Raw genomic sequence first — 19,083 nt, 5'->3', positions numbered from 1 at the left:
CAATTTTGTTAACCTGGAGGGTGGTTATGGATGCATTAGCTACTCATGAACAACCGCTCCTAGCACCCCCCGAAGAAGGTTTGCCGCCTTACCATGCGGTACGTTTATTGCCACCGACAGCACCTCCAGATAAATCCAGAGGACTGTCAGGCACTGAAAATACTTTGTCAGAAGAGAAGAGTTTGCCTTTAAGAGTTCAAGTAGATGCAGTTACTGCAGCTATTCAGGAAGCAACAAATAGAGGGGAATTATCAGGAGATGATTTGGTAGAATTTGGAGTGGAGATTCAACTTAATCCAGTAGAAATTGGTGTAGATGTTGCTTTAAATCCACAGAGAGTATGGAAGCCTCTGCCTCTCAGTGTTTTAAAGGAAATTAAGCAAGCAGTGAAAGAATATGGTGTTAGATAGCCATTTGCTCAGGCATTGCTAGAAGCAGTTGGTTATGGAAATAAAATGATTCCAGCTGACTGGAAAGCTCTGTTAAATATGATTCTAACCCCAGCTCAATATTTGGTGTTAGATCAGAAATGGAGACAGCTGGCAGTTCAGAGGGGAACAGCAAATGTCACCGCAGATCAGCTTTATGGAGCTGGTATTTACACGACAGTGGAACAACAAAGAGATGGAATGCCAGAAGAGGGGTTCGTTCTTCTCCCACAGTTAATTTTACAAGCCGTAGGGACTCTCCCTGATGGCGAAGGTGGTGAGAAGACCTTTACTAACATCAAACAAGGGAACAATGAACCCTATGAAAATTTCATTAGCAGATTGAAATTGGCTATTGAAAGGCAAATTGACAATCAATTTGCCCGGAATGAATTGCTTTTGAAGTTAGCAGTAGAACAGGCAAGCGCAGATTGCAGGAAGATTCTGAATCCGCTTATCGCGAGCGGAGAGCGAGAGATCGCAGATTTGATAAACGCATGTAGAAAGGTGGGGAGTCAGACTTCTAACATGGAAACTTTAGCTCTGGCTCTGCAGGCAGGAAATGCTAAAAAAGGAACTTGTTTCAATTGTGGGAAGCCTGGACATTTTAAAGCGCAATGTCGGGCTCCTGGAGGGGGTCAGAGTCAGCAAAAAAGGAGATTATTAGGACAGGGTGTTCGTCCTAAATCAGTGTGCCCGAAATGTAAGAAAGGATACCATTGGGCAAATCAGTGCAGACTTCATTCTGAAGGAAAAAACTAGGAAGCAGGGATCAGGGCATTCTCCCTACTCTAAAGAGTGAAGTAATGTCCGAAGGGTTGGAGCCACCAGAGAGAGGTAGGAATCAAATATGGTCACCAGCTACAAAAGGTTCAGCAGGAATTGATCTTCCATTAGCTGAGGATTTGGAATTGGGATATCCACATGTAGTTTGTTTAGGGTCAACGGTTTCTATGGACCGTTGCCTCCGGCTTCTGTGGGTCTTCTTCTTCCTAGATCATCAGCTCATAAGCGTAAATTGTTTGTGGTTCCTGGGGTTATTGATTCGGATTATGAGGGTCAGATCAAAATTCAAGTTCATTCACCTGCTCCTCAATCTTTGAAAAAAGGGGATTGTTTTGCACAGCTTTTAGTTTTGCCATATCTGTCTTTGGGGAATCAGATAGAATTCGCCAGGGTGGATTTGGATCTACAGATATGTTTAGTGAGTCTAGTGTGTTTTCCATCATGCAAAATGTCAAGGCTGATCAGAAACCAAAATTAACTCTTTTGGTTGAAGGCAGACAGTTTATTGGATTGCTGGACACTGGAGCAGATGTCTCGGTGATTAGTGAAAGTGAATGGCCTAGGGAGTGGCCGACAGATCCTACACCGTCTGTTCGAGGAGTCGGAGGACTTCAAGCGCATGCGGGTTAGTAGGAGGATTCTTTCTGCCAAAACAAAGCAGGGAAGTGCTATTGCACATTTCCAATCGATTGTTTTGCGCCTTCATATTAACTTGTGGGGCAGGGATTTGATGCAACAGTTTGATACAACAGTTGTCATTCATGATGACTGAACACCCATCTGTGGAGTTATTAAAATTACAGTTACTCCAGCAGGAGCCAGTGTGGATAGATCAATGGCCTTTGACTAGTGAGAAATTAGTTCATTTACATGAATTGGTTCAACAACAATTGGAAAAGGGACATATAGTGCCTACCACTAGTCCTTATAATTCTCCAGTCTTTGTTATCAAGAAGAAACCTGGAAAATTGAGATTTCTTCATGATCTGAGGGGGATAAATTCAATTTTAAAGCCTATGGGCCCACTGCAGTGTGGGACACCTAATCCTAATTTAATACCTGATGGATGGAACATAAGAGTGTTAGATTTGCAAGATGCTTTCTTCTCCATTCCTCTGCACCCTGAAGATGTAGATTTGTTTGCTTTTACTATTTTGAGTATAAATCAGGGGCAGCCCACTAAGCGATATGCATGGACTGTCCTTCCACAGGGAATGTTAAATAGTCCTACCATGTGTCAAATGTTTGTAGATTGGGCTTTGCAACCTTTCCGGAATAAATTCCCGGATTGGAAGGTTTATCATTACATGGATGATATTTTAATAGCTGCTAATATTTCTGATGCTGCAATGGATTCTGCTGTCATTCTTTTAACTGCTATACTGAAGGAGAAAGGGTTGATAGTCAGCCCTGAGAAATTGCAAAAGGAATATCCTTTTGCCTATCTAGGTCATAAATTATTCTTGAGTCACATTACACCTCTGAAATTGGAATTTGTTCTTCCTGATCCTTTAACTTTGGTAGGTTTACAACAATTTTTGGGTCATATAAATTGGATCAGACCATATTTGGGTTTAACTACTCTTCAATTAAGTCCTTTGTTTCAAGCTTTGGCTAGTGCTAAGCAAGCATCTGACATAATAACCCTGAATAAAGAACAAAAGGGGATCTTGTCACTGATTGAGCAAGCTTTGAGTCGAAGGTGGACAGATAGATGTTTGCCAGATTGTCCATTATCAGTGATCTTAATCTCAGAACGAAGGGCTACTGCATTGATAGTTCAGGTAAAAGAAAAAACAGCTTTAAGGATTCTGGAATGGATTCATTTGTCTCATACACCATCGAAATCCATAAATTGTATCACAGAACAGCTTGCTGATATTTTTAATCGTGCTCGTCAGCGCTGCAAGGCTATTGCTGGTATGGAACCAGTAACATGTTATGTTCCTTTTGCTTTAGCTACCTGGGAACAAATGATTTGCAATAGTGGGTTTTTGCAAGTTTTGGTAGATTCTTGGCCAGGGAAGTTTTCTTGTCATCCTCCAGCCGATCCTAGGTTATCTTTGTATAAATCAGTTAGAATTAATCTAGCAAATCTTTTTGTGACTCAGCCTATATCAGATGCCCCTACAGTCTTTACTGATGGAGGGAAAGTTTTTGGTGCTTGTGTTTGGAAAGATAAATTTGGAATTTGGCATACAAAAGTGACATCAGAGCAGAAGTCTGCCCAGCAGGCAGAACTTGCTGCTGTAGTTTTGGCTTTTCAAAATTTTCAAAATCAGGATTTTAATCTAATAGTGGATTCTTTGTACGTATATAACTTGTTACCCTTTGTAGCAGGTTCTTATTTGTCTCCTGGAATATCACCCAATATTCTACGTTTGCTTTTGTTGTTGCAAGGATGTTTGGAGCAGCGTGTGAATGTGTGTTTTGTTGCCCATATTCGTAGCCATAGTAATTTACCTGGAATTTTATCACAAGGCAATGCCAAAGCTGACAGTGCTGTAACTTCAGTTCTCACTGTCCAGCCATGGGACAGCCATAGTTATTTTCATCAAAATGCTAAAGCGTTGGCACATCAATTTAAGCTTACTGCTGCAGAAGCTGCTGCCCATAATTCAGCAATGTCCAACTTGTTCAAAGCAGGGCACGGCTATCCCTATGGGAGTCAACCCCAGGGGGTTGAAACCCTCAATGATTTGGCAAATGGATGTTACTCAGTATCCATCATTTGCACCTTGGAAGTATATACATGTGACTGTGGATACTTATTCAGGATTCCTAATGGCTACTCCTCAAAGAGGTGAAGCGGTTAAACATGTCATCAATCATTGCATTAAGACATTTTCAGTTGCTGGTACGCCTCAAACTTTAAAAACAGACAATGGTGCAGCTTATCGGAGCACAGTCTTTGATCAGTTTTGCAAACAGTGGTCCGTGGAACATAAATTTGGAATTCCATACAATTCCACAGGACAGGCTATTGTAGAGCGTTATAATGGCACGCTCAAGAACATGTTAGCTAAATTAAATAAAAAAGGAGGGAAGCTCCTGGGGCTTCCGGCAATTCAAGATCATTTAAATCTTGCTTTGTATACTTTAATTTTTTTAAATTTGTCTGGTAACCCCCCTGCGAGTGCGGCCAGCAGGCATTTTTCTTCTCCTTCTACAGATGCAGTGAGGCCTCGAGTGTTGGTGCGATTCCTTCCGGATCCGGCATGGGTTCCCACTGAGCTGATTACGTGGGGACGTGGTTATGCAGCAGTAGAACATCTTGGTCAAATTCGTTGGGTTCCTGGTCGGTGTGTTCGGCCTGATCATTCTCAGGCGCCTTCGCAGGTGCCAGTGAGGGAGGTTCCTGATTCTCAGGATGGCGTTTCTGTGGTTCCTGATTCTCTTGATGCCGGCAGTCCAGGCGCGGCGCTGTGAAGGCTGGGAAAAGATGACTGCTTATCTGAGGTTATCAACTTGTATACAGCAGGTTCCTTTGGGGAATCGGACTAAATTGGTCTGCAAACAGCGGCATCCTTTGATTTTTCCAGCATATTGGTCCTGGCATAAGGATCAAGACATTCTTTACTCGGGACCTGATAAGGATATTATATCTTCAGCCTGTGCTACAACTTTGATCCTGTTTAATGTTTCTGTTTCAGACTATGGACAATATTGGTGTCAATTGGAGTTGCCTAAGTTACCTTATACAGACTCTCTTTCCCACCTCTGGGAATAGCTATGAACTATAGAGATATTCATATTTTAAATAATTTTACTGTTGCTATGTTTAATGATACTGTTAAGAATATTAAGATGTTAAATGAAGAAGTGTCTGAAATTCGCCAAATTACTTTACAAAATCGTTATGCTTTAGACATAATATTAGCTGACAAGGAGGAGTTTGTGCTTTAATTCATTCACATTGTTGTATTTTTATACATAATTATGAGCCTAACATTACAAGAACTGTTCATGATATGGAAGACCGCATAGCTGAACACGAAGCAGGAAAAGATGGCTTTGATAAGTCACCTTGGGCTTTGCTATGGGATTGGCTTCCTGACAGCTCATGGTTACGTTTATTGCTTCAATTAGTTGTGACAATTGTTATTATACTTATTATGTTATGTTGCTGTATTCAATGTATTCCTAATCTATTTTAAATATGTACCTCAGCCTTTCAACGTACGAAATCAAGTCGTGAGGGAACTGTGTATTATGCCACTAAAACACCCCCTATCTTTGAATAAATAAAAAAGGAGGGAATGTGGTAATATATTTTATTCTGCAAGTCCTTGTATAGCTTTGCATAGATCTAGGGACTAAAAAATGCCCCTGGTGGGGGGCATTTCCGCCTGCTATGGGTGTTTTTGTCCTGTTATGACCTGCAAAGCTTAGGGGACCAGATAAATCGGTGAAAGGTCATAGTACATAGCTGAGCCATTCCCATGGGAATTTCCGCAGATGTATATTCTCATCCTGTTTATTCTCATCCTATATATCCTGTGGAGATAACATCCTGTTGAGGTCACTTGTTTTCTGTATATGCATTTTGTTCTCAATAAAAGCTGGTACCTGGGTTTACTCGGGGCTGGCATTTGCTCAGACGTTTCCCTGCGTCTCATTTCAAATGTCAGACCACCACAGTTTTACAATGCAAAATATGGCTTATGATGTTTTCCACATGACCATCTATCGCAGTACCCACTCAAGTCGCATTATCAAAATTCAGACTCTTGGCAACTGGCTCAGGTGAACACCTTTTGTGACCTGGCAAGAAAAATCAATGGGGAAGCCAAATTTACTTAACCATGTTACATAACTGGAATGATTTATTTAATAACTGTAGTAAGAAAAGCTGTAAAGTGGGACAGAATTAATTGTCTTGCTTAGCAATGGAAATTTGGGGCTTAATTGTGGTCATAAGTTGAAGACTACCTGTAATTGCTGATTTTGTAGGTCTTCTGTGCAGAAGAGGAGCTGGAATTGTTGCCTGCACTTGGAAGAGCGTCTGTAACCAGGCAACACTGCATTTGCCCCCATTTCCCCAAGCACCACACAACCTCTGCTTTTTTTCAACTTTCCAGCCCCAGAAACTCGTGAGATGGGCTCCAGCATTGAGGGACTCATCTTCCCTCTCAGCGATTGCTCATAAGCATCCACACCAATGTTCCACTTGTCTGGCCAATTGAACCACAGCTGTCAAGGTTCAGAAGTAGCTACCCCCACCCTGCTCCTTAGCCAGACAAGTAAATGCCAAAACACCAAGTGGCTGGATGTGTAGGAGAATAGGATATCAGAAAACGGAATCTCCATAAACTATTTCAGGCAGGCAAGACAGATATCAGTCGTCTGCCAGCATTGCAAGCTGCTGTGAGCAGTATATCCTGATGGGATTCTTGCCTGGAGCTGGGTCGCAACTGGAAAAGCAACCACATTGAAACAACTCTTTCCAACCAGTGGGGGAATTTTTGCAGGGCAAAGAATGGATGGAAATTGAACAAGGAGAGATTTAACCTGGAAATAAGGAGAAACTTTCTGACAGTGAGAACAATCAAACCAATGGAACAGCTTGCCCTCGGAAGTTGTAGGAGCACCATCACTTGAGACTTTTAAGAAGAGACTGGACTACCATTTGTCAGAAATGGTGTAGGGTCTCCCGCTTGGGTGGAGGGTTGGATTAGATGACCTATAAGATCCTTTCCAACTCTGATTATCTGTTATCTGAATGAATGCCACTTTCAGGACTTCTTTGGATGGAGTATTCAAGCACTGATTATTAAAGACCTGTTTAGGTGAAAACATCAACTTGCAAGACTTAGGAAGGGGGAGCTAATTCAGAGCCATAATCAGCTGTTGGGAGAATGTGTGTGCACTGTATACGTTTACATGTCTTGGTAGTTTTTAATACAAGCAAGGGAAAGAAAACTTTATACATCAGGTGAGTAATCATACAATTGATATTTAGTTTTAAAACTAATTTAGTCTTTTACCTCTTTTCCCTCAAAAAATGGGGGAAACCAATTCAGGAAACTACAAATCAGCCTGACATCCATAGTTTGGAAGATCCTGGAAAAATAATCAAACAACAGATCTGCAAACACCTAGGAGCAAGCAAAGATAAAGCAAGAAGCCAACATGGGTTTGTCAAAACCCATGTTTTCCTAGACCATGGTCTGTATTATCTTTATGAGGGGTCACTGGCAAGGAATGGATTGCACCTCACAAGAACTGGTAAGAATATATTTGAAAAATAACTGGCTCATCTTATTAAACGGGTTTTAAACTAAAATTGAGAAGGGAGGGTGATCAATTCTTCACCTTTAGAACCTAATTTCAAGCAAAAGCCACTAGATAGTCAATCATATAAAGAGGTAAAGAGTAATGTGAAAGAAGAAAGAAAATAAGAATTTAATGAAGTAGAGAGAAGGATAGAAATCCCAGTTACAAAGTCGGAGCTATAAGAAACATACTCAAGATCCATAAAGACCTCAAATCCCTATACACTAACACTCAAAGCTTAGGGAACAAACAAGGTAAATGTGAAGTATTAATACATGAAGGGTAGTTATGATATAGTTGCCATTACTGAAACTTGGTAAGATGAAACTCATGACTGGAATACAGCGATGGAAAAATACAAACTATTCAAAAGAAACAGAACTAAGAAAAGATGAGGTGGATTTGCATTTTACAGTGCATTCAGAAAGTATTCCGACATCCTTCACTTTTGTCAATTTTAGTATGCTGCAGCCTGCTTCTACAATTGTTGAAATTCACTTTTCTCATTAATCTACACTCAGTATCCCATAATTACAAAATGAAAACAAAATTTTACAAATGTGTAGAACATGATAGCAATATTCCAATATTTGAGGGGTTCCCACAAAGAAGAGGGGGTTAACTTATTTTCCAAAGCACCAGAAGGCAAGACAAGAAACAACGGATGGAAACTAATCAAGGAGAGAAAGAATCTGAAATTAAGGAAAAATTTCTTAACAGTGAGAACAATTAACAATGGAAGCGCATGTCTTCAGAGCTTGTGGATGTTTTATCACTGGAGATTCTTAAGAAGAAACTGGACAGATCATGACAAACAAATCTTATTTCATTCTTTGACAAAGTAACTAAATTAGTGGACCAGTGAAATCCTGTGGTTGTTGTATTCTTGGATTACAGTAACACATTCGACAAAGTAGACCACAATCTACTTCTTGTCAAGCTAGAAAAATGTGGGATAGACATCATCACCACACATGGATTTGTAACTGGCTGACAAACCACACACAACGTTTAGTCCTTAATGGAATTACATCTACATGGAAGTAAGTAGTGGGATACCCCAAGGTTCCATCTTAGGTCCAGTACTCTTCAATATCTTCATAAGCCATTTAGAAGAGGGAATAGAAAGGAACTCATCAAATTTGCAGACAACACCAATAGCCAACACTCCATAAGATAAGTTTAAAATCTGGATGGATCTTGACAGATTTGAACTCTGGATCCTATCCAACAAAATAAAATTCAATGTGGACAAAGGCAAGGTTTTATACCTAGGTGGGAAAAACCAAAGGTAGAAGTACAAATTACAAGTACCCAGTTCAAAAACAGTAACTGAGAGGGACTTTGGAGTCCTAATCAACAATCACTTAAACATGAGACAGCAGTGTCCAGCAGCCATCAGTAATAATGATATGATGCAATCTTAAGTTGCAGAGATAGAATCAAGCTCACATGAACTATTAGTACCGTTTTATAAAGCCTTAGAAAGAGCATACCTAGAATACTACATCCAGTTTTGGTCACCATATTATAAAAAAGATGTTGAGATTCTGAAAGAGCAATAAGGATGATTAGAAGACTAGAAGCTAAAACATATGAAGAACAGTTGCAGGAATTGACATGATAGCAGTGTTTCAATATTTGAGGGGCTGCCATAAAGAAGGAGTCAACCTATTTTCCAAGGCACCAGAAGGCAAGACAAGAAACAATGGATGAAACTAATCAAGGAGAGAAGCAGCTTAGAGCTAAGAAGAAATTTCCTAACAGTAAGAACACTTTACCATATGTTTGGAGGATCTCCTCATCATTCTGGATCTTTTTGAGGGAGGAGTTCTTCATTCTGAAGCTCTTTTCACACACTATGTATGTGTGTATGTGACAATTCTCACATATTCAAAGGCCTTTGACAAAAAGTTTCGATGCTTCTGCTCAGGTGATACAGCTTGACTCGGGTCTCAATTCTACACAATGGATACAAGTCAGATTTTTTTTTTTTTGGGTATCTTCACATCCCAGAGACTGTTCTTCTTCTGATTGTGGTCAGAAGGGATTTAAATAGTTCCCTGAAATATTTTTCTTAATTTCACATTATTTTATTTTGGTTCCTACTATTTCCAAAGATCTTCCTTCTTAGTTGATAATTTGCAATATCAGCACAATGGAGTTATTTTTCATTCTCATTCTCCTGACTATCCTCAAGTTGGAACAAAAAGGAGGGAGGGAGGGAAGGAAGGAAGGAAAACCTACAAGCAATTTAAAGCACAAATTATCTTGTCATTTTTAATTCAGTGTCACAATCAATTGAACAATCTCTGCATACATTGATGGAACTTATGTTCCCTTTTGATTATAAAATTCCTTCAGACCTCAGAATATCTGCAGTGCTATTTCTAATTTTTTTTTTCAGTGGGAAGAGAATTTAGAGCCTTCTGATAAAATGAGTATATTAAGAAACAAGAAAGGGAGGGGAAAACAATTGTAAAATGAGGGGAAAAAAGGGGAAAGATTAAATTATGGGAAGCAACTCTGGATAAATTCAATTTCTACCTCCATCTCTGCTATAGTGAAAGAAAGATGAACAAGTTTGTCTTGAAGAGATCCTTCTTCTGCCTGAGGAAGTAGCACCTGTTAAATATCTGCCTGTTCACATCCTTCATGGAATCAAGATCAATTAAAAACTGATGAAAATACACTTCAGAAATAAAAGTTTTACCTTATTAAGATATAGTAGCATTGGGCATCTTCAAATTAGAGCATCTTCAAAAATCTGCTGTTTATAAGCAAGTGCCAGTTGTTTTTGTTCTCATTTCAATTCTTTGGAGTTGCCAAATATAAGGGTCTGACTCCTTTCCTAAATCAGTATACATAAATAGTATACAAAACTAACAAAGTCTAGAATTTGCATGTATAATGCCAAAATTTATATACACCAAATTTATCTCTTTATGGCAAAATTAGGTGATTACTCCTGAAGCTCTTTCCAAGCTCCTCAGTTTCATATCGTTTTTCTTCCATATGAATTCTTTTATGAGACGTAAGGGAACCATTATGGGTGAAACTCTTTCCACACTCCAAACATTTGTATGGCTTTTCCCCTGTGTGGATTCTTTTATGTGAATTAAGATGGCTGCTATTAGTAAAGCCTTTCCCACATTCCACACATTTATACGGTTTCTCCCCTGTGTGGATCCAGTTATGGGAACTAAGTTGACTGCTATGAGTAAAGGTCTTTCCACACACTCTACATTTATATGGCTTCTCCCCTGTATGGATCCTTTTATGTTTCATAAGGGATGAATTTTCACCAAAACTCTTTCCACATTCCGTGCATTTATATGGTTTCTCGCCTGTGTGAATCCTTTTATGTACAGTAAGAGGCCCATTTTCGCAAAAGCTCTTTCCACATTCTTGGCATTTATATGGCCTCTCTCCTGTGTGAATCCTTTTATGGGAAGTGAGATGACTGCTGTTAGTAAAGCCCTTTCCACACTGCTCACATTTATATGGCCTCTCTCCTGTGTGGATCCTTTTATGGCAAGTAAGCTGATTGCTGTGAGTAAAGGTCTTTCCACACTCTTTGCATATATAGGGCCGTTCCCCTGTGTGGATCCTTTTATGTTTTATAAGTGATGCATTTTCACAGAAGCCCTTTCCACAGTCCATGCATTTATACGGCTTCTCTCCTGTATGGATCCTCTTATGCGAATTAAGATTACCCTTCTGAGTAAAGGTCTTTCCACACTCTGTGCACGTATATGGCTTCTTCCCCGTGTGGATCCATTTATGAGAAGTAACTTGACTGCTTCTTCTGAAGCTCTTTCCGCATTCCAAGCATTTATAAGGCTTCTCTTCTGTCTGGATCATTTTATGAGATGTAAGGGACACATTTTCAGAAGAAGCAGTGAAAGTTGAATTGTAATGGTTCCAACTGTCTGTGCATATATACTCTTCTTGTTGGCTTTCGTTTGGATAGTATTCATTTACATCTAATTTGACTTGGAACAGTTTTACACTATTTCCAATATATTTTTTCTCTATTTCTCCTTGTTGGGCAAGAAAATCTTGCATTGGAGCAAGATCAGTGGAAGATGAGCTTTCTTGTTTCCAATCATTTGACTGGTTTCTCTCATGATTTTCAAGTTCCATTTTAATTGCAGGTTTCTCTATTCCATTTCCAGGACTGATTACTTGGAATGGTTCTCTGGAATCCTTATTCTCTTGCTCATTATTACCTTCAATGGTAAAGAGAAATGAAAGTGACAACAAGATTAGTGAAAAGGATAGAATTGTATAAAGCCATATTAATTTCCTTCTCTGCATCATCAGGACAGATTTTTTCCTTCTTTCTCCCAGGACATGACATCTGGATGGGGATTTTTAAAATAAGAAATAGCTGATGTTATCTAATTAAAGAATGTCTTCCTAATTCCCCTAATTGGGGAATACCTAACACTTACCCAGAGAGATCACATTCCTATGATTTTCCAACATGACTTCCCAATGCAGCTCTTTTTGGTGTGCATCCAGTTGAGACCACTCCTCTTCAGAGAAATACACAGCTACCTCTTCAAAGGACACAGGACCCTCCTGAACAAGGAAGCAAAAAAAAAAAAGAACAAAACAGACCTGGGAGGATTTGGAAAACCTGTGTTATTATTTAGAAATCGCCAAAGCAAAGATAGCAAAGATTTTATCGACATTTCACATTTCTGAACTGGCCATTCACATGATTCTGTAGTATTCTAAAAGTCATTCGGTGAGACTAGCCCATTTCTTTTTGGAGTATATCTATGTCTGTCTGTTTGTCTTGTCTAATTATCTACTGTATGTATATCCATGCATCCACCAGCAAAGACTCTCAGCATGTGGACAGAATCAACCTGCAGATGGGCCTTAAAAATCCCCAGAACTTTGTGGCTCCACTCCTTCCTATGTTTGCAGGTGGAAATGAGAGGGGAACATCTTTCTAGCATTTCAGCAAACAGCTTTTGCTGTCCTCCTAAGGACCAGTCTGAGTGATTGACTGAATAGGAGAAAATTTTCTGGGTTGGATATTTCTCACCTTTTGAAAAGCAAATCCAGGCAAAAATCAGAGGCTTAGAAATAAACTCTGCTATTTCAGGTCAATATTTACTTAAAGAGACTTTTCTATCTGGCTACTTTCGTTATATTGTAATAATTTGCCTTATCTTTTAATCTGATTGGTGTATTTTTCTTGACTGGTTATAAACAAGGCTTTTAAAAATGGTGATGTGGCAGTGTATTTATTTATGTTTGATCTGACCTGCCCAATTCCAAATGAAAGAATTATGAAAAGAATGGCTCTTCTGAAAGGTTTCGTAAAGAATTAATTCTTGAAAATTAGACAAAATAATTAGCACAAGGACAGTTAAGTACTGGTCTTAAAATATGGTTTCCCATTAGAAGAGTCACAAATAAATCTTGTTTCTTGCTCGCAAACACGATAATCCAGTCCAAACAAAAGGAGAGAACATCAATTTGATTCCTGAGCAAAAAGAATATAAGTCTAATAAATTAATTCCTCAACTTACTTGATTTGGAGGTTCAACCATAGTTTTAGATGTACCATTAGGAGGAGTAAACTTCATTCGACTCTCCTCTGTAAGGGATACAGAATTTTAAAATCAACAATAAAGGGAACATAATTTTTAAAATTTAAAATTATTTAAAAATAATAATAAAGGGAACATAAAATTACTTGGATGAGGGAATAGAAGGGGAACTCATCAAATTTGCACATGACACTAAGCTGGCAGGAATAGCCAACACCCCAGAAGACAATTCAGAATTCAAAAAGATCTTGACAGACATGAACAATGGGCCCAAGCCAACAAAATGAAATTTAATGTGGAGAAAAGCGAGGTTTTACACCTGGGCAGGAAAAACCAAAAGTGTAAGTACAGATCTTAGCCTTAGTGGATTATCACTTAAACATAAGTCAGCCATGTGTGGCAGCAGCCAAAAGAGCCAATGCAATCAATTATATAAACAGAGGCATAAAACCAAAATACTAGTACCGCTCTATAAAGACTTAGTACAATCACAACTGGAATACTGCATCCAGTTTTGGTCACTACATTACAAAAAGGATGTTGAGACCTTGGAAAAAGTGCAAACAAGAGCAATAAAGATTTGGGTTTGGCTAGTCTAGAGAAAAGAAGGACTAGGTGGGATATGATAGCAGCATTCCAATATTTGAGAGGCTGCCACAAAGAGGACGGGGTCAATTTATTTTCTAAAGCACCTAAAGGCAGGACAAGACACAATAGATGGAAACTACTCAAGGAGAGAAGCAGAGGCGGTATTCAGCTGACCAGTTCTAGTGAACTGGTAGCAGAAATTTAGAGTAGTTCGGAGAACTGGCAAATACCACCTCTGACTGGCCCCGCCCTCACCTATTCTCTGCCTCCCAAGTCCCAGCTGATCAGCTGGGTCTTCTTTAGTTGCCCTGCACAGGAGAACGGAGCTGGAAAGCAGGTTAGTGGGGTGGGGAGGAAATGGAGATTTTGCAGTATCCTTCCCCTGCCATGCCCACCAAGACTCACACACAGATCTTGTAGTAAAAATTTTTTGAATCCCATTACTGGAGAGAAGCAACTTGAAACTGAGAAATTTCCTAACAGTGAGGACAATTAAACAATTAAGTGGAACTATGATGAAACTTCCCTCCACCCCCTGCCGACCCCCAAAAAAACCCCCACCAGTGGAACAGCTTGCTTTCAGACATTGTGAGTGCTTTATCACTGGATCTTTTTAACAAGCAACTGGACTGTCACTTATCCCTTCAAGCTCTACCCTGATTCGAAATAATAAGAATACACAGAAAAGATGAGACAACCAGGATCTCTCTGGAGAAGAGAATATGTTCAAATACCTCCTGAGGTGTTCTGACTTGAATCATCCTGTGGAATCCTACTAAAAATCAGCTCCTGAGGAGGATTTGATGGGTTCCGCCTTCCCCTGCGGTTTCTGATCTCCACGGCAAAGGACTTGAAATAGGAGGAAGTAGAAAAGAAGAAGAATTAACAGACATCACACAACAGGAACTGGATTCTTGTTCTCTAAACACAACATCCAATGTACGTCAATGAGGCTGAGTAAGAAAGGGTGAACTGTCCCAAATCAATCTTCCAGAATGGACAATGGGATAATATCCTATAAGAACTAATGAAACAACTTCACATATTTTGAATGCCAGAAGGTCCGGGAGGGAAGGGTGGAGAAACCAATTCCTCATTCCTGTCAAGCCCTTCTGAGCTCCCAAGAGAAGACAAGACTTCCTACCTGCAACTTGACCTGCTCCTTCTGCTCCTCCGCCTGACTCAGGAGGAAGCCTTCCACCAGGGCCACCGCCTGGGAGCTGGTCTCTGCTCCACACTCCCGCACCCAGCTCTCCATCCGGAGGGGCAAAAGGGCCAGGAATTGCTCCAGAACAACCAGGTCCAGCATCTGGGCTTTGGTGTGCTTTTCTGGTTTCAGCCATCGCCTACAAAAGTCATGGAGTCGGCTGCAAAGTCCTCGGGGACCCTCAGCCTGCTGGTACTGGAGGGTCCTGAAACTCCAGGGTTGAACTTCTGAACGGAGGATGCTTTCTTCCTCCAGGATCTTTTGCCCAGTTCTTGTCCAGATCTGCGGACAGCTCCCAGGCTGGACTGCAGAAGCCTCTTTTCTCTCATCACCGCCTGCTAAAGGTTGTGACTCCATCCTTTTTCTGTGCCCGTAAAGCAACGCCAAGGAATCCAAGGAATCTTGTGGATCTCCAAACACCTTTCATTCACGGGACCATTTCTGTTGCAGCAGCACTGCTCTCTTTGCCCAGGAAATAATTTTAGCTGTTACAAGTGGCTTCCAGTTGTTGCATCTGAAATTGAGGGTGGGGGTGGGGAATTCAACAACTGGAAATGGAAGAATTCAGCCACTGAACCACAATCACACAACCTTGTCCTGAGCTTAAAGGGATCAGCAGGAGTCTTCTCCAGCCCCTAGCGCGAATCCTGCCTTGCCCAGCTTCTCCTCTCTCCTGTCGAGGATCTGCAAGGCCAATTCTAATCACGGGGCGGGATATATCCCCCCAGATCCCCGCCGCCTTCCTGGGAATCTCCGGTTCTTCCGGGTGACAACGCGGCTGCTCCGGAGCTCCTTTTCCCCCCACTGCCTGTTGTTTCCATGGAGCGGGCGGCTGAGGAGCATGGGGTCCGGGGGGTTGAATCCGCAGGAGGGCCGGGCGCGGGTCTCTCCCTCCTCCGCTTCTTTTTTGCAAGGGAAGAGCCCCTTCTCACCCGGAGCACGACTGGATCACCCCCTCCCCAAGCCAGCAACGCCGCCCCCTGCGGAGATCCGAGGGTTAAGGAGAACGAGTGCGGGGTCCTAGAGCGGCAAGGGTTTGTGATGCCACGCCTCCCCTGAAAAGCCAGGCGTTACCTTCCTTTTGCAGAGGGCGTCCCCTGGTGGATTTAGTGTACGTTTACAGGATTACCTGCAAAGCGCGGGAAAGAGGAGGGTACCGATGATGGGCATGGAAATCCGGTCCTTCTCAATGGCTGGCTCCCTGTCAGACAAAGGTTTTGGTACCTTCAGAGGCAGTAATTCCTCCCTCTCCTTCCTGTCAAGGAATCAACTGTGGTGATGGAGAAAAATGTCTCTGGAGGATTTGAACTCGCCTCCCTCAAGAACAGCCGCCCAGAAGGCTCTGCAGAGATTGTGGGAGGCCTCAAGAGGCTCCAAATCAGAAGTGGTATTCAGCAGGTTCTGACCAGTTCTGGAGAATCGGTAGCAGAAATTTTGAGTAATTTCAGAGAACTGCCAAATACCACCTCTGACTGGAGATTTTACAGTATCCTTCCCCTGCCACGCCTACCAAACCGGTAGTAAAAAAAAAAATGAATCCCACCACCGCTCCAAATCCCATCAGAAACAGCCGGGCAGTCAGAAGACAAGGACCAAGAGCCTCTGTTGGAAACCCAACTTGTGTCATGTGGTTGTTGGGAACTCGTGCCCGAAGGGGAGGCAGATGGGACACAGGCAGGAAGGTCACAATCAGAAAAATGATTTTAATTTATTTAATTCAATACATGCAGCTGGCCTTCTCAAATTGTGAAGCGCAGCCTCGCAGCAAAGGGGGGAGCAGAAAAGGCAGAGACCCCACCTCCGGCCTCTTGGGATGAAAGAAAAGGAGGATCCTGAAAAAGGAATATAAAGCTAAACCATGAGGAAAAAACATCTTTACAGAGCGATTGAGTAGAAAATTCACCTTGGCGATCGGGCAGGATTTGGCATTAAAAGGCATTAATCTGAATGCTGGAAAGAATTGTTCTAAAGAGAAGTAATATTTGATTTTCAAAATTGGTGAAGTTAAATAAAGAATAAAGAGACTGAGAAGGAAATTCACCTCACAAAATGTGACTAGGAAACTTAACCCCCATGAAGAATTTAAGGGATATATCATTAGACCATAAATGAAAAGAGGAAAAATAAAATGAAAAAGCAAAAAGAAAAGCTCAAGGCTCCATTGCTATGAGAACATTTGACCAGATTTGGAGTTGACAATGACACATAGAGGTTAGTTACAGGGAGCAAAACAATCTAAAAGGATGGAAAAGTGGTTAAAATTCCATTTTTAAAAATGGAGGTGTAATGTCTGATTTTTCTTTCTGTATTTCTTTTTTTCTCCACTTTGATACAAAACGTTTAATAAGGATATTTGAAAAAACAGCTTCAACTGAGTAAGTTGAAATATTGCCCCCCCCAAAGGCCATCCAAACACTTTAGTGGGTTAGTAATTTTTAATGCAACGAAGAGAATTTTATGCATGTTTAACTACATGACTGATACTTAATTTTAAGTTACCTTAATGTTATGACACACCATAAGACAAAAACATGGCACTAATGCTTGAACAATATATATTGCCCATGCATTTGTTTCAGCTTCTGTTCATTCTGGCCCCTTATTTGAAAGACAAATTGTTCAGCCTAAAGCTTTGTGCACACACACACACACACTACACTGACATCTGTCATTATTCCATCACATCGTAAGAGGTCTTTGACCGAAAAAGGTTCCCTGCTTCTCCATTCACCCTTGCTGACTCGGATCTTAATTTGACACAGTGGACGCAAGTTGGACTGAAGGCTCCTTGGTGCCCTCTGAGGTTGGCTGGTACACTGATGATGTTCCCTAGTTTGGCTAATGAAATGTCTGCAACAACACAATCAAGCTCAAAGAGCACCAAGGACCCCTCATTTCAACTGGGCCCTACCATTTTCTCCTTTATTGGCAGGTTGGATTATTTTTGGTATCTTGACATCCCAGAGAAAGTTCCCATTCACGTTTCTGTGTGTTTCATCAGGAAGGACAGAAGTAATTTTTTGAAGTAGTTCTTCTTAATTTCATCTTATTTTGGTCCCCATGGATTTTCCAAAGATCTTCCTTCTTGGATGATCCTTTGCAATGTTAGCACACAGGAGTGGTTTTCATTCTGATACCTTGGAGTATGTCTAATTTGGAAGGGAGGAAGTAAGTCAGAACCATCATTTATTGCCATTGTAACCTCGAATGGTTACTTATAACCAATAACCAAATCAGGGACTGCAAGCTGCCTACCTATGGGAACTTAATATGCATCCACATTTCCCTACCACTCTTTCTCTTCCCTTTTTTTACACAACTATGTGAAAGTAGTTGCCATGGCACTGAAACAATGATAAATGCAAAATAAGTGAACAAAATAAGTAAAAATAAATAAGAAACATGTGAAGGCAAACTAATTGAGAGGCATCGCCATCAGCAAAAAGGAGGTCCTATCCCTCTACATAAGGCTTTAGTGAGATACCATTTGGAATACTGTCGACTTCTGGATACCTCATTTTAAAAATGTTATAAGATTGTGTGAGTCCAGAGATGGGCAACATGAGGGAAGGGCAGGAAAGATCACCACAAAGTTAGGAGAAAGAGCCTATGTGTTGCATTTTCTAATTCAGCATCACTATAACTGCATTCTCCTTATCGTTTTCTTTCTCAGTTATTACTTGCATTACATCATGTAAAGCAGGCTGGAAAAGCAGACTGTGACAATAGTAAGAAAAGTGGAAATAATAGTAAGGGATTTAGGACTAATTGCATTTCTGACTGCAACTCTACTCTAGCGGACATACTCATCAGAGGAATTTCCTTGAAATGATTAGGGAATCTGCACCACTTAAATATTGGCAGCCACACATCACATAAAACTGGAAGGGAACTTGGAGCTCTTCTAGTCCAGCCCCTTGCTCAAGCATTTCATTTCATGTCATTTCATTTCAGACATGTGACTATCCAGTCTCTTCTTAAAATGTCCAATAATGAAGCACCACACTATCTGGTTAATTGTCCTCACTATAAGAAAGCTCCAGGTTGCTTCTCTCCTTGATTAGTTCCATCCATTGTTTCTTATCTTGCCCTCTGGTGGTTTGGGGAAAAAAAAAATCAGATAATAGATTAACAGAGTTGGAAGGGAACTTGTAGTTCATCTAGTCCGGGGGTGGGCAAACTACGGCCCGCGGGCTGCATCCAGCCCGTTGGTCAGTCCAATCCG

The 19,083-nt window shown here is 40.8% G+C and overlaps 2 protein-coding genes across 2 annotated transcripts in view; both read right to left on the bottom strand.

Moving 5' to 3' along the window:
- LOC113451924 (uncharacterized) overlaps positions 1–19,083 on the bottom strand; it is a 219,030-nt gene that overhangs the window by 186,813 nt on the left and 13,134 nt on the right. The window contains 1 exon segment of the mRNA XM_087923002.1: positions 10,440–11,345. Within this exon segment, the coding sequence (XP_087779128.1) occupies positions 10,440–11,345 (906 nt within the window).
- LOC148126585 (zinc finger protein with KRAB and SCAN domains 3-like) lies at positions 11,506–18,237 on the bottom strand. The gene is made up of 4 exons (XM_087928459.1): positions 14,796–18,237; positions 14,386–14,500; positions 11,948–12,077; positions 11,506–11,722 (listed from the first exon to the last, which is right to left on the bottom strand). The coding sequence occupies exons 1-3, from the start codon at positions 15,213–15,215 to the stop codon at positions 12,058–12,060; spliced, it is 555 nt and encodes a 184-aa protein (XP_087784585.1). The 5' UTR covers positions 15,216–18,237; the 3' UTR covers positions 11,506–11,722; positions 11,948–12,057.

Source organism: Pseudonaja textilis, chromosome 2, assembly GCF_049901715.1.
Source record: "Pseudonaja textilis isolate UNSWEBS1 chromosome 2, rPseTex1.2, whole genome shotgun sequence".
NCBI classification, from domain to species: Eukaryota; Metazoa; Chordata; class Lepidosauria; order Squamata; family Elapidae; genus Pseudonaja; species Pseudonaja textilis.
The sequence above is the reverse complement of the archived record's forward strand: the minus strand, read 5'-3'. Positions and strand labels throughout refer to the sequence as shown.